General features: G+C 35.2%; 1 protein-coding gene across 2 annotated transcripts in view; it reads right to left on the reverse strand.

Moving 5' to 3' along the window:
* Positions 1–16,662, reverse strand: part of RASA2 (RAS p21 protein activator 2) — a 121,934-nt gene that overhangs the window by 19,772 nt on the left and 85,500 nt on the right. The window contains exons 13-19 of one of the 2 annotated variants that reach the window (XM_028099244.2): positions 16,384–16,458; positions 15,577–15,700; positions 12,919–13,025; positions 8,634–8,717; positions 7,953–8,030; positions 3,492–3,565; positions 2,840–2,946 (exon numbers count right to left, since the gene is read on the reverse strand). In XM_028099244.2, the coding sequence (XP_027955045.1) occupies positions 2,840–2,946; positions 3,492–3,565; positions 7,953–8,030; positions 8,634–8,717; positions 12,919–13,025; positions 15,577–15,700; positions 16,384–16,458 (649 nt within the window). Of the gene's footprint in view, positions 1–2,836; positions 2,947–3,491; positions 3,566–7,952; positions 8,031–8,633; positions 8,718–12,918; positions 13,026–15,576; positions 15,701–16,383; positions 16,459–16,662 lie in introns of both variants that reach the window. The other variant, XM_028099243.2, reaches the window with a different exon arrangement.

Below are 16,662 nucleotides of genomic sequence, written 5' to 3' on the forward strand. Positions count from 1 at the left end.
TCAGAATACTAGTGTCCAGTAAGAGGCAGAGTGAAAGACCCAATGATTTAGAGCCATTTATAGAAAATCTGGGAGAGACTCTTTCAGACACCAAAGTCACATAGCAAGTGTAGCAAGAGATTTAACTAGGAGTCTTGGCTATCCAGAAACAGCAAGGAAATAGGAAGTAAGCAAAACATTTGCTTGAACAATCAGAGACTCCAAAGCCCATGCATTTCCTCCACAGAGGAAAGTCCTTAAATCTTCCATCAGCCTTTTAATCTTAAACATAATTTTAACAAACACAGTACCTGTATCCTCATTCAGTGTATTTGTGGTAAAAAATCGAGTTGGGTGATGAAGGTGGGAGTGGGATGTTACATTATGGTTCACTGACAGCACAAGAAATTTAAAGTAACAGCCTGAATATAAAGGGGATAGAGAAAAACTGTATAAAGCAAACACAGGAACATAAAAGCACAGCAGTCCAAGGCATTTAGCTGGGGAGTAAACAGCTGCACACACCCATTAAGCAGCTCTGAAAACACCACTAAATCAAAGCACTACATAATAAGTAATATTTCAATGACAGCCCCAAGTCATCTAAAAATGTTAACTTACGTTCAATGAATTCTTTTTTAGAAGGCAGGGAAGCATGTAATACATTTTGGAAAAATCCATCAAAATAGTTAAAACAAAAGGCATGGATGCTTAAAACTGTAGGTTTTGATACATAATATTGAAACTTCATATAATAGAGCTTATTCCTCCAATGTCATTCCAGTAGGTTAAATTTCTTAAGGCCTGAAAACAATGTAATTTCTAATGTGTCTATTTTATACCTAGAGCAGCCTAATCACTCTATAGAATTTTATCCTCATAAGATCTGTAGATGAACTCTGATCTACAAACTCACTGAAAGTATATGCAAAATTTTGTGTCTAGTTTGTATGTGCATTTTTCTGGAGGAAAAAGGCCAAAGCTATCACCTGATTATCTTAAAGTTCTAAGCCAAAAAAAGACTTTACAATACTAGTTTAGATTAGAAAATACTTTAAATGAGGAAAAAACAGCTAATTTATTCATGGAGAATGACTAACTTAAATTTTATTTCAATGTACTGTTAATGTAAACATAACTAGCATATTATGACAGCTACTTTTTTAAAGTTGCTATATATGTGAGAGCATTTATATAGTATTCAACATAAGCTATAACTTCTAAAACACTGCCATAACAAATTATCTGGGTGCCTAAAAATAAAATGACTTTGGTTTCTTATATCTTACTAATACATTTGGCTATATGTAATCATTTTGGTAGAGCCATAATAAGGAATTATGAAACAATTTTTCTTATCACTCTACTCTTCAAAAATCTCCACTGAAGCATTCTACTTAGTTGAATCTACATTCTCTTGAAAGCACCCAATGGCTGGTGTTTGCTATCATTTCAGAATTTACAGCAGCTCTCCTAACAGATCTTTACCTAACAGAGCTAATGTATTAACTGAGGCTCTCCATGTACACTGTAAAACATAACAAATGATGCTCATGGGATGCTGAATGCTTGTGGTTAACTAGGCTACTAACTGTTAAGACTGCAACCTTCTGTTTCCATTGGTTAGGCTGTTTTGTTTATCAACTCCGCTGGGTTGTTCCCAAACCTATTTATGCGATTTTTCCATGTTATAATAATTTACTTAAATATATGTAAAGTGACAAAATAAGTGCTCCCTATTAAGAGGTTTACTGTTTATTTGAAAATCAGGTGAGTGCTTTGAGAAGCTTCAAAAAAGGAGATCCACACCCATATAAATAAAGTTGATTTATATGGGGGGTGAGACACCTATAAAAGAGTAGGGGTGACTATCATGAAATCTAATAGGATTCTGTACTTGGATTGCTTTTTCAAGTATTTAAGTTCTAGATTCACTTTGGAGAAATCAACCAGAAAACTGATGCATTATGGGTATATTTGCACAAGAAAGACAAAGGGGAAATCCAATCTATAGATCCATATTCAAAGAAAAGATCTTGATTCTCTATCAAAAAATCTGGTAAACAAATATATATATATATTTAAGATATGTATGTACCTTTTTGTCTGTTTTTAAATGATTCTTGCTTTAAGTGAACATCTTTGTATCCTGATCATCCCGAATAAAGGGGATTCTACTAAATGTGATCCATGATTTAGTTATTAAGTTGTTCTTGCTAAGATACCAGAAGGAGCTAATGGCCTTCTGTGGATCATGCCTTACCCCAAAGGAATGAACTTAAAAAATGGAATTTTAAGCACCGTGTCAGTCCACTCAGGGACAAACTGCCTTTCTGAATCGCTCAAACCACACTGTAGAAAGATGGCTTTCTTTATCCAAACAGCCCACTGTGCAATCTCATTAAATCATTAGGTAAATCTTTAAAATTTCCATATTGAAGTTAGCTTGGCCAACAGTCTAGAATGAATCTGATAACTGTAGGAGGAATCACAATCTATGGTATGACTGGAAATTTTTAGCTGATGCTATCCAGCAAACCACTGAAATACTTTCATTTATTAGATACTGATTCTTACCAATTTGGCTCTGAGAGTTAAAAGAAACTTCCAAGTTCTGGATAACGAATTTACCGGGGATTTTTTCGAAAACAGAGCATGTGTGAGGAAAAAAATTGAATTCACATGGTGACACTTGTCCAATATTTATCGCATCCTTAATGTGTGTGCATCACTGTGAGAAACTATACACTGCAGTAATATTACTGAAAAGGTTTGCCAGAGTTATATTAAGTAAGCAAAAAAAGTATCTTCACTGAGAGAACCAGGAAAAGGCCCCAAAATAAAGCATAAACACAACTACCTGGCTGTTTGTGGTAGGTGAGCTCTCTGCTTGTTAAGCAGAACCACCGTTTCTTGAAATTCTTTTTCCCGATCCGAGTTCTTCCCTGAGCTCTTTTATACATCTCACTGCCAAAACAACAGATAGGAAAATTTAGTTACAAATATTAAAATAGTTCATCTAAGACAAAAACTGTTCTTTAACTTTAAATGACATGAAAGGCTGTGTAAGATCATATTAAGTATATGAAAATATCTTTGTCATCTGTAACTTCTGCATTTATTTTGGCCATATTAAGGGAATAAAGTCTTTAAATTAATTTAATATTTATAATTGTGCTATTCAGAACTAAAAGGGCCAAACTTTAACTGAAGTTCCCCTTTAACTTCCAATGATAACACTACTTCAAGACTGAAAAGTGCTATTACTTTTTCAAAGTACTCTAATATCCATAATCTCATTGTATTTACGAAACTACTCTAGGACTACATGAACAAAGAATCACGCCCATGTGGCATAAAGTTTATACGACAGTGTGACTTACCCGACAGATGTTACTTAAGCAGTTCTAACAGAACAAAACCCAGATTTCCTCACTTCCAGACCCATGCTTTTTGTACCACATAACATCTATACTGACACATGACTTTAATCTCTAAATTCATTACATTACCCTTCTTTCAGGTGCACAGGCTCACTCGTACCACTGGATTCTTTAGTTTCAGTAGATGAAATTTCATCCAAGAACTAAATAAGGAAATGGGCAAAAATTACACTTTATGATAACATACGTCAAAAATTCAGTTTATCTTAAATATCACTGATAATATTGTAAAGTTCTTCTTTAAGGAATATACATAATTGTACCTTATAAGGCAAAACACATATTCAATTGTAGAGGAAGTCCTAAGTTACACATTGGATAGGTGTTCTAAAGAGTTTATTCTCAAGTTACTTAAAACCCATAATATGTTTCCCTATAAAAACAGATCAAGCTACAATCCTTAAACTACATTCTGAAATCTATAAAGCTCTGAATAAAAAGAGTTGTTTTTGTTTTTTGATTTACAGTAAACTCATTTGGGGGCACAACTTAATCTGAACTACCAGAGGTTATTTATAGTCTGTATTTATCTTACGTAATGTGAATATTCATACATTGTGTTCTATAATGTATTTGATTATGGGGTGCTACCTTAGGTTCCATGGGGGTATAATACATAGCACAGACCTATTATCTTTTAAAACTCTGAAAAACTGAATTCTGAAATATTTCTGGTCCCAAAGATTTTAGATCTAGGATTGTGAACCTGTATCATATGTCAGGATCACCAAATTATGGTTCAGTGGTCAAATTCAACCTGCAGCCTGTTTTTTGTAAGGCCTCTGAGTTAAGAAGTTTTTGTATTTTTTAAAGGGCTACCAAAACAAAGAAGAATATGGGACAGAGCCCTTATATGGCCAGCAAAGCCTAAAATATTTACTCATTGGCCCTTTACAGAAAAAATCTTGCTGAATTCTATTATGTATAACTGACTGTAGCCCTGAGAGATAGTATTCCACAATTATGAATGAAATGTAATTGGGTTCTCTGGAATAACGTGGAAATCTAATCACCGTTTTATCAACTTCCCAGGGAGAATGGGAATGTGGTGGCTCAAGAAAGTTTGGAGTACCCATCTCTAGCAATGGCAAGCCACTCTTGAGAAGAGCAGTTAGCTTCATCAATATGCTACCTTGACTGGTCAAGAGCTTCCTGGCATGTGGCTGTCTCTTCACAGGAAAGAGAAATTAGTATTTCAAGGAACAATTCTTGTTCTTAGAGAGGAATTCTATTTTGTCCCATAAATGAGCTACCTCTTTGTCTAGTCCTTGCTTTTTCCTTTATACTTTTCTATGTTGTCCCACTTGGGACTAAAAAAAAAAAAAGTACATTCATGACACTGAGGCACAAGCACCTAATCTAAAGTAGAATTCGTGGGGAGTCATATTCTCTCAAGATTGGCTTAAGATTGCCCACTAGAAGCCACACTTATAATTTTTTCCAATGTTTACTTCTAGCACGTAAGAAGGAAATCTTGGTAAATGAAGGAGCAAGAACAGAGCTTCTTTTGCATTATATGTGGTGATACAGAACAGGTATATAACGGAACTAAATAGAATGATGTGGATGGAACTATTATGCTAAGCAAAATAAGTCAATCACAGAAAGAAAATTATCATATGATCTCACTGATATGTGGAATTTGAAGAAACAAGGTAGAGGATCACAGGGGAAGGGAGGGAAAAATGAAACAAGATGAAACCAGAGAGGGAGACAAACCATAAAAGACTCATCTCAGGAAACAAACTGAGAGTAGCTGGAGTGGAGGGGGGTGGGAGGGATGGGGTGGCTGGATGATGGGACACTGGGGAGGGTATGTACCAATGTGAGTGCTGTGAATTGTGTAAAACTGATGAATCACAGACCTGTATGTACCCCTGAAACAAATAATACATTATATGTTAATAAAAAAAAATGGGGCACCTGGGTGGCTCAGTCGGTTAAGCATCGACTCTTGATTCTGGCTCAGGTCATGATCTCAGGGTTATGAGGTAGAGCTCCTGCTTAAGATTCTCTCCTCTTCCTCTGCCCTTCCCCTGACTCTCTCTTGCGTACTCTTTCTCTCTTTCAAATAAATAAAAATCTTAAAAAAATATATACAAGGGAACTAAACAAATGTCCTATCACATCTTCATTTGTTATAGATGGACCATCCACTAATGGAGGGTAAGAGACATACTTGAATATTTTTTAGTATTTGCCTGAAGGCACTGATTTACTTGAAAAATACTATTTATTTATAATTATTACATTTATTATTTGCTATATTTATAAGGAACTATGTATGGGACAAATACAATTATATAAAGTGAGAGAAAACACAATAATTAAGATGAACTACGGGGAGGGTGAATAGAGGTCCCAATTTGCTCAGGGCCATCCCTGTCTACAGCTGTGGTCCCAACATTATCAACAGTACTCATTTTCACTTTTTTTTTTTTTAAAGATTTTATTTATTTATTTGACAGACAGAGACACAGCAAGAGAGGGAACACAAGCAGGGGTAGTGGGAGAGGGAGAAGCAGGCTTCCTGCTGAGCAGGGAGCCCGATGCGGGGCTCGATCCCAGGACCCCGGGATCATGACCTGAGCCAAAGGCAGACGCTTAACCAACTGAGACACCCAAGCGCCCCTCATTTTCACTCTTTAAAGTGTCCAGGTTTGGACAGTAAATTATATGGCCACTCTGTTAATAGAACTATCCATGCTGCCCTTCCTAAAATCTGTGGGAATAGTACACTAGTACAAAATGAGAAACTGGGCCTCAGAGGCTTTTGCAATTTCTAGCAATGCACATATCCAGACTTAGCTAGTAAATAATAAAGAAAACTCTTAGGTTAGGGCAAAATATCCTATCCTAGTTTAGGAGTCTAGATCCACATCTGAAACAGGAGATAGCCCATGAGAATGTGAGTAGGTGACACAGGACAGATCAGGAACAGGCTCAACTCCTGGCACGCTTAAATATTTGCTGCACTGACATTATCAACTCTACACATTCTGATTATATCAGGGGGAAAAAAAATCAGCTGCTACCATAGCCTAGGTCATAAAAAATGGCAAAACAACCCTAAAATAAAAGACAATACATCATAATCTTGCCAACAAAAGTCTGCCTACACTCTCCCACAAATGTTTCAACAGTGTCCTACAAATAAAAGAGCAGCTTTTCCTTTGCCTATTTTTTTTTTTTTTTAAGATTTTATTTATTTGACAGTGAGAGAGGGAACACAAGCAGGGGGACTGGGAGAGGGAGATGCAGGCTGCCCGCCGAGCAGGGAGCCCAATGCGGGGCTCAATCCCAGGACTCTGGAATCATGTCCTGAGCTGAAGGCAGAGGCTTAACAGACTGAGCCACCCAGCTGCCCCTCCTTTGCATATTCTTTTCAAAGTCTTTCTCCTCAAAAGCCTTCAGTGGTTGCCTAAAAAGATTTTGGTTGAACTTGCACTATTCTAGATGAAAAAAATTCCAACTGGCTTTATTTTTTTTAAATCATCATTTTCATTTACTGAATCCCTGTGAGAATTCTAAGCGCACACACACAAAAAAGTACAGACATATACTTCAATAAAATACACTCTTGGCAGTCAACTGTGAATCAATCATGCTACAGAAATTGAATAAAATCTTTAAAATTTGGCCTTACTAATTTTGATTCATTAAATCAGAATCATGATAAATACAGTACTTTCTTCAAGCCAAATTTAGATGTACTTCAAAGTAACTTTACAAATTTTAGGGTTTTACAATAAAGCTACATTTTGTTTAGAATGATTCAGAACTAAAGACTCAAGAAATTAAAGATTCTTTCAAAACATTCTTGATTTCTAAGTACAGCAATTTTTGTACGTTATAGGCCTTATGTTAGGATATTGTATACTGTAGTCTTTTGTACATTTACAATACATTTTAATTTATAGTAACTTTCCTCAGGTTACTACCATAAGCTTGTATCGTTTATAAACTGTTTAATAATTCATGTATTTTTTTACTATGACAAGTACCCACTATATATCAGGCACCATACTAAGACTTTACTGCCCCCTGCCCCAGACCAGAGGTTCTCAATCAGAAACAATTTTGTTCCTCAGGGAACACCTGGCAACGTTAACAGACATTTTTGGTTGTCAAACTAGAAGCATCCTACTGGCATCTAATTGGTAGAGGCCAAGAATGCTGCTAAACATCCTACAATGCACAAGGCAGCCCCTCACAATCAAGAATTATCTGACCCAATTGTCCATAGTGTTGCTGTTAAGAAACCCTAACTCTAGCTATTTGTCATTTGTGTTACTAAGACAGTGGAAATAGCAGCTGTTGTTAAACGTTTAGGTATTTCCACAGTGAAAAATCTCATAGTTTTGTAAGGGAGAAGAAAGGAAGGAAAAGACAGCCTCTTTACATTTGATGTACAGTTTAAACATTATTTTTTTAAACTGGGGTTGACTTCTAGGAATAACATGAAATGCTAACATTTCCCCAATCTATATGATAAGAAATGTTAGCATTTCCAGAGTAAAACAATCATACCTTTTTAACTGCTATAATATATCCTTCTTCTTGAAACATTTTGAAAAATTCACACATGAACGTCTCTTTGAAACTTGACTAGGAAAAAAAAATCACACAGAGTTTATATATGTTAAATAGAGAACTAATAATATAATGAACTGCATTTCTAAGCTGAGGATTAAGGCCTTAAAGGATTCAATCATATATTTCCAGAGACTTATAGGATTTGGAGTGGGATTTCTTTCAACAACTGTTAGATGATTATGGCACAAACAGATTCATAGAAGGTTCTTGCATCTGTTCACTAGACTCTCTCCTCTGCTTAGACATATTAGTTTATTATTTTTTTTACAAATTTAAACGTTTACTAATTCACTTAAAAATAATAATCCCATTACATGTTAATGTAAATTGCATTTTAAAATGAAAAGCAACTATATCTTCCAAAACAAAAGAATTAGAAGATTGACTATATTTTTTTGCAAATGTCTTTAATTAGATATATTAGTTTAAATAAAACTTCATTAACAGGTGACGAAGACACAATGGCTATCTAAAAGATGGCTACTGCATCTGTATATGTGTATTTTTGGTTAGGCTTTGTTTTTAATTTGGAAGGGAATAAGTGAGAGAGAAGGGATCATAAGGTATAACAAGACTTAGAAGTGTGAATACAAAGCAAAAGATATAAAGACTTACCTTGCTTTTGGAGAGACTCCCCCAGCTTCCCAAAGTTTGAATGGTTTTTGAGATGAGGGTTAATGTTCTAATTGTCTGTGGATCCTAAAGAATATAAAAAAGACACAAAACTCCTGTTAAGTTTTTAAGAAACAGAATTTGTGTAAGAGGCAGAATAGAGTGAATAGGCTACATTGCTTTAATGCAGTGATTCAAAAATGTTCATTCAAACCACTGGTGCAGTTAAACTCTAGTTTACAATGGGCACAACTCACTAGACTAAGGAATTAAGAGACTAAAGAAGCCAGATGTCATTTATAATTCCTCCCAAAGTAATTGTATTCAATAATTTGTTACTTCTGAAAGCCATACTTTAATTATGCTATATATGGTGTTTTGTACAGTATGGCAGCTTGAATTACCTAACAAATTGTATTCACTTTTGAAATGTCAATCACATCTACTTTTTCTACCTTGTAACTTAAAATGGCAGTTTCCAGATTTTCTGTACTCAACCCACCTATAAGCCTATTCAATAACTGATACAGCTTGTACAATCAATCGTTTTCATCATGGAAGTGAAGACCTAACTAAACTTCAGAAATGAGAAGTTATCTGTTTCATGTAGGATCTTAGCAGAAGGTAACTATTTGGGTCTGTTATCCAAGGTATTTTTCAGGCCTGCCTATCAAAAAAAACCTAAATATAAATAAAATGGATTAAACAATTCCCCCGATGAGTCCTTGCTCCCTCCTCCCCTTCTTTTTTAAAATTGAGGTATAATTTACATACAGTGAATTGAACAGATTTTAAAGGTACATAACCCAATGAGTTTCCACCAATCCATATTATCTGTATGATCAATTCTCCTATCACCTATAGAATGTATTTTGGAGATTCAAATAAACACAATCTTCCACCAAAACACAGACTTAAGAAAACTTAGATACAGAAATTGCTTTAGTTTAGTTTTTGGTTACATTCTTAGGATCCCCACACTGAAAATAACAGTGAATGTGAAGAAGAAAGAACCAGGATGTAAGGCAATCTGGAAAAAAAGGAGTATCTGGGATATGGTCATTATGATATATTTATGAAATAGTTACACACCTTAATTAAGGTTATTCAGAAATATTTCAGCTAGAACATCCAGGATTCCATCATATGTATAAAAGGTCCCTATAATTCTCTGCCTTTGAAGAACGTAAGATTCTTAACAATGGCTAATAAACTGAATTTGAACTGAATTTCACCAAGACTTCCCTGTTCAAATGTGGTTTTAGAATGACTGTTGTAGGTTATGATTTCCCTGAACTAAAAAAAAAAAAAAGCAAAGCATATTTATACAATTTCTGCACATCAGATCCTTGTTTACATCAACATGACCCTCACTACTATGTGACAATCATATCATTTAGCTACTATTGATTCCCTGGTATACTCTACATACAAGCGGTTCTAAATGATTCCCCTGCTACCATCTGCCATCCTAAGTTTTTATGCATGTCCAGTATCTTAGACATCTGGTACCTAGCACACAGCCTGGCACGGGCATCTAGTAGATGCCTTATAACATTCATTAAATTCAACTGAAATGTTGAATCTCTCACCTCAAAACAACATATCTTATTCTTTTTTCCTTATATTAGGTTGAACCATATGAAATACTATTATTTGACTACTTTTGATCTATAAAACACAAAACAACTTCATACGGTTTCCCATATCTCAAAGGAGGAATTACTCTTTTCCTAAGGTTTACACCCATCATTTTTTCAAGACAATCTGAATCCTCCAGGATTCTGATCTGGTTATTAGCAAGCCCTCTCCTCTCTTCACTTTTCTCCCTTTCTGTTGGTTTCTTCTCCTCTGTTTAAACCACATACAGATTTTCCCATTTTGGAGAAGACTCATCATTTAACCAGCTCCCTCTCTGAGCTACTATTGTTCCCTTACCAAACATTCACCAAGTGTCTACTAGTCCTAGAAACTGCGTACGTACTCGGGATACACAAACTTGAAAAAGATCCAACCCTTGCTCTTAGGTATTGACAGTCCACATTCAGAGACTGTAAACAGATGACTATAAAACAGTATGACAAATGTCAAGACAGAGAGAGCCACAGGATGCTACAGGTGTATGTAAGAGACGAACGTAACCCAGACTAGACAGAGAAGTCTGCCTTGGCTGAGTCTTGAAAGGAGCTATCAGTGAGAGAATGAGGGGTACGATGAGACAAATGGTTCAGTCCTTTTTTCCCCCCAACCATGAAACTTCTCAAAAGAGTAGTCTACCATGTCAATGTTAACATAACCCATATTTAAAAATTAGCATTTAAAAAAAATCATTCATGTGTGTATGTACATGTTTGAATTTGCCTATGTCTTTTATTAGCAACAGGGCAAGCTCAATTTTGATATATTTCCTGGGTAAAAACTACATTTACCTATTTATTTTTTAATCTTCTGAAATCTGATTTTTTTTGTACTCTACTAAAACTGGTTTCTCAAAATTCAAAGAACTTCTAAATGTGAAATCCAACCATTAACTGGTTCCCCTCCCAAACCACTCTAACTTTCAATACTGGTCTTGACAATCCCATCATTCCCAGGTTCCTGGGACTACTTCTTGCTCTTAACTTCCACAGTATGCATTAACTTGGTAAAAATCAGGTACTAGTTTTAGATGATGTATCTTACATATTTGTCCCATTTTCCCAATTGGAATGAAAAGTTCTTAAAAAGAGGGGTAAGTTTACACTTAAAAGCGAACAAAAGTTATATGACACAGTATGAACCAGTCCTTCTAGCATACTGATTGGAAAAGTGACATAAAATACGAAGTCTGTGGCTAGAAGGACTTTATTGCAACATCTGTTATAGAAATATGCAAATCCAAGTCTGAATACAAGGCAGGGTCACAAGCTCAGAGGTAGGAGTTCTGTTTATATCCAGAATGCTGCTACTAAGCTTTTTCAGACCCAGAATTCTGCACAGCTTCAGTAACACAGCCATTAAGAAAGGATAATCCTGTGATCAAAAGGACAACTGGCCCACTCTCTGCTGCAGCTATTCACAGACTATTTGTCCTTTGGCAAGAAAGGGTGTGTTGCTGCAAGAGTAGCATGGTTCTATTCAGTTGTCAAAGTGAAATGAGTGGGCAACGTCATGCAGCTGTGAAGAGGAGTGGCCTTCAAAGCCCAGTTTTAACTCTAAAACTCATGTGTCTTCTCTACCCCATATAAGTTTCGTAAGGGCAGAGTGTCTCCCTCATCACTGCATCTCTAGCACTGGGCACAGTGATGAACACTACAGGTGTTTGAACACCTTACTGCCTAAGAGGCAGGAAAGAAGAGGGGTGAGCTCAAAGATTGGGAAGACTGAAGGAGACAGCATTCCAGTTTAACCAGTTCAAACTGAGTGAGATCAAATCATATTCGATCAGTTGTGTGACCGTGGAGAAATTGCTGAATTGTGATACTCTTATCTGCAAAAGGGGATGATAACAGAATTTACCTCACAGGGAGGACCAAGTAAGTTAAAACACAAAGTACTTGGAACAAGGTCTACTACAAAGTCCTAAGTATATGTTGGCTATTACCATTATATGTTACACCAGTCAGCAATGAAAGCAATTCCATAAGATTATAAAATATCTGGAACATAAAAGGTTAAAGAATCAGCAAATATACTCCATATGAGAAGGAAAGAAAGAGCAAAAATAAGGAGTTTTAAAATGTTAAAAACGTGTATCTATGCAGTATAGATTCAGATATAAATAACTGAATAGGACTTCAGAACATCTTTAAAGTTTTAAATCTCATATATTTATAGTATCAGGTGAATAAAAAGTAAAAAATGTGGAGCTACCAAACAAATTACGTTCCAATCAAAGTTTCTACACCTTTCAGAAATGAGCCTCTTCAAATTTCTGTGAGATTTAAAAATACCTGTGAGATTAAACTAGACCTCTAACTCATGAAAAAACAAAAACAACCCTATGGAAGTTCACACACACACACACACAAAACAGTGGAGGGTGGATATAATGGACCCTCTTCACACCTATCATCAAGCTTCAACAACTATCAACATTTTATTAATTACTCTTGCCCAGTACCTTTTAACAGCAACAAAAATTGGAATGAATTTCAGCTTTCTCTGAAAGACCGAAATGGCCAAGGAAAATGTCCAGTAAATTTAAGTACCAGTTATAAGAAAAAAGTCAAGTGAAACTGGCTTGTTATTTTATCTTTTTTAAATTTCAGTAAAAATGGAATAAAGCTTTGAGAAGAACAACACTTACTGGATGATGAGGTCGCAAATGAAAAGTATGAGGTGATACTACGGCTACAGCAAAGAAACGAAGAAATACAAAGCTGCTCACTGCAGAATACTGAACATGAGGGTCATCTGCAGGAAAAAAATGGTGAAATGTCATGCATAAAAACACTGAATTAAAAAACAAAGATGACAAAATAAAAAGATATTGAAAAAACATGTAAACTTAAGAGGAGATCAATATAATTTGTCTAGTGGGGACTGAGTTGATGAAATGATAGTAATGGTTATGACTAAATTAAAGGAAAAAATCCTATGACTAAAAGAAAGGAATAATATAAAAATTAAAAAAAAAGAAAGGCAAAGCTACCAGGTTTTCAGGAATATTTTAATTTGGAAAAAGACTGCTTTCCTCATCTGCAAGGAAGACTTCTTAAATTCCAACAAAAATAAAAGTAGTATCTAGTACCACCTAGTGGTAATACTGAATCCTTTAAGACTAGGATAGATTATTTTCAGTTTTAGAATATTGTTTCAATTTTCCCCTCAAAAGTCTTGATAATATCAAAGACAATGCAATAAAAACAACTGGTAGGAATCTTTTTTAAAAAAGCAATCAATATTCCATATAAAAATGAAGATGAACTGAAGACAACTTGCGGTTTTTGTCATTCATTCACCTACAGCTTTTGTTTCAAACTGGAATGAATACTTAACCCAACAGTCATGACAGGGAAGCAGGCAGTGAGGGGAAAAAGTTTGGATTTGGTTTGCGTTTAAACTCTTATAAGTCACTCAACAGGTAGTCATGGGCAAGTCATTTAACTTGTAGTTCTTCAATAATACTTGCTGCTGCCCACTCACTGTCTCCTCCCTACTCTCTACTCATCTTCCCAGGGTAACAGAAGAACAAATGAGAAAATATGAAAATATTTTATGACAACAAAACTGTCACTACTGTAGTCTACTGAGGATATGAAAACATATTAATATTTAAGCCAACAAAAAAAGTAAAGGTGACACATTTGCATTTATAAAAAGCCGTAATATGTTCCAGATAATTTCTATAAACAGAATTAAACGTATTTTTTAAAGCCAAGATCACTGGGTAGTACAGAGTACAATGACTAGCAATATGCTTTTGGAATAGGCCAAATCCAGGTTGGAGACCCTCCTTGTCTGCTGGCCATGTCTTGGACCTTGAGTGAGTTATATAACGTTTCTAAACCTCAGTTTCATTATTTACCTAAGGGGAGCAGTACCTCATGCCTTATGTGGTGGCGTGAGCATGAGAGCAGGAGGAGTAGGAGATGATGCAGGCTAGCACCGTGTGTTCATTCACTAAATACTCAATGTGCTTGTCATGATTTAACTATTTAAAAATATAACTTCTGGGGCGCCTGGGTGGTTCAGTCGTTAGGCATCTGCCTTCGGCTCGGGTCATTATCCCGGGGTCCTGGGATCGAGCCCCACATCGGGCTCCCTGCTCAGTGGGGAGCCTACTTCTCCCTCTCCCTCTCCTGCTGCTCTGCCTACTTGTGCTATCTCTCTGTCAAATGAATAAATAAAATCTTAAAAAAAAATAATAAAAAATATATATAATTTCAGTGAGCAGTTCATCTTGCCATATGTTAATGTCTCTGCTCCCTTTACTTGTGCTGTAAAGACTAGATTTAGTATACTTATTTGAAGGTGATTGTTTATGTCTTTAGTAGAATTAGCAAAGGTATCTACGCCTGAATTTATACACATTAGTTAGAAAACTCAGCCCTACGACTTTAGCACTGGGTAAATGTAGTGGAGGCGCAGATTAATGCACACACCGTGTGTGTGTGTGCACATACACACAGACACACACACACACACAAGAACAAGATAAAGTAGCAAAATGTCTTCAGATGGTTACAGATGTCTCACTTAAGAATCTCACACAGCTGGGTAAGATAATTTAAGTAGCTACCTTACCTCCTCCCTCTTCCCATTACAATAGACAGATCTGGAAAGACAGCTATAGCAAGTTTATTTACTTATCAGAGATGCATATAATTAGAATAATTCTAAATATTGACAATCAGAGATAGCAACTCTTATTTTTTATGATACGTTTCTAAACAAAGCCTTGACATAGCTATTCTACCAGATTAAAGCATGCATTGACTGATATATGTACCTCAAAATTCTATGTCTATTGCAACAGAGATGTTTCTAAGGTCTCAAACCCATTTCTGTAAAAATGTCCCACCACCAAAACCTTAGCATTCTCAAACTGTCAAATCTAGTCAGTTGTATTGAACTAAAAATTCTCATTATTTAAATGCAAATAAATAAATAAATGCACGAAGGTACAGATAACAAAGGCGTTTTTGTTTATTACATTTAACAATCTCCTAAGTACTGAGTATAAATGTTTACTTATGTTACAGTTCTAAATGTTTGCCTTTCTTAAAAATAATGATTTTTGATTCGCTCTTTGTAATAAGTTGTCATATTGAAATAATATGTTTTGAGATTGTAAGGAAATTAAACCAGATGTTTCATAAAAAAGCTATAATTATTTTGCAAAGAAGACTGTATCTATAAACCTAAAACATTTCACATAAGCCAAATCCACAGTAAATCTATTAAAAAAACAACAAACACAGAAAAAGAAATGGCATGTTTTTTAGTAAAATAAGGCACTTACTAGGAAATCTTTGAGTAGCCATTTGCCTTAGAGAATAAAAGGTATCACACATTACAGTGGGGCAGCTCATACTTGATTTTACAATTGTACTGAATAACTTGTCTACATAGTAGCGTAGATTCTCCTGTAGAATTTAACAAGGTAAACATCAGGATTTTAACTTTTACACATTTTCCATAGCCTTTACGGAAAACAATGCAGTGAAAATGAGATTAGGCAGTTACTATCTATTATACTAAAGCTCTGCTTCCCTTCTCTAAACTCACTCAGTTAAAGGACAATTTACAACTTGACCTCATTTAACAGATTTGATTGAGATTAGCTAAATATAACTGGTAAATGTATGGAATAAACTTTACAAGAAGCAACAGAATAAAATCATCCAAAGGGAAATCAGGGAAATAACTTGGACATGCAGGCACACGGACACTGTGGCAATTTTATTTAGTGCAATGAAAACCTGTGACTCTAACATAATCATTGTTTTCCCAGAGACAACTAAAATGTTGGTTGACCAAGTCATTGTGCCACTTAGCCTGGTCAGTCTGACCCCAAAGGGTCTAGACTGCAACTAGATACAGCCTTATTCCACTATTGTTACTAGAGCCAAAGAGAGATAATCAGGAACAAAAATAAAGTGAAACTCCACGACAAAGCAACATTCTAAAAACTAGACATAGGAAATACTAATAGTGTGGGCATCAAGTAAAGAATAAGAAGCACTACATCCTTCCACATAGCACTATGGAAGATTATGTTTGGGAGAAGGCCCATTTTAATGCAGTTATAAAGATAACAAGGACTTACCTTATTATTTTCTACATTATCTCCCTCTTTCAATCTAATAGGATCAATTTCACAGGATTTTGAGGATTCACATATCTGAAGAGAGATTAATTTTTCATTTAATTCGCTTTTCTAAATAATTTGGCAGAAGGAAAATAACTATTATTTTTCTGATAATACAATTATAAAAATTAAAACCATAATGTTTATAACCCCCATCCAGAGATAATATATACAATACTGCAAAAGAACTGTCAAAATTCACTTCTAATATATTTGAAACTCTAGCTAAAACCAAAA

The sequence above is a fragment of the Eumetopias jubatus genome, unplaced genomic scaffold, assembly GCF_037043125.1.
Source record: "Eumetopias jubatus isolate StellerSeaLion01/CBP00866 unplaced genomic scaffold, mEumJub1_p1.0 scaffold_1, whole genome shotgun sequence".
NCBI classification, from domain to species: domain Eukaryota; kingdom Metazoa; phylum Chordata; class Mammalia; order Carnivora; family Otariidae; genus Eumetopias; species Eumetopias jubatus.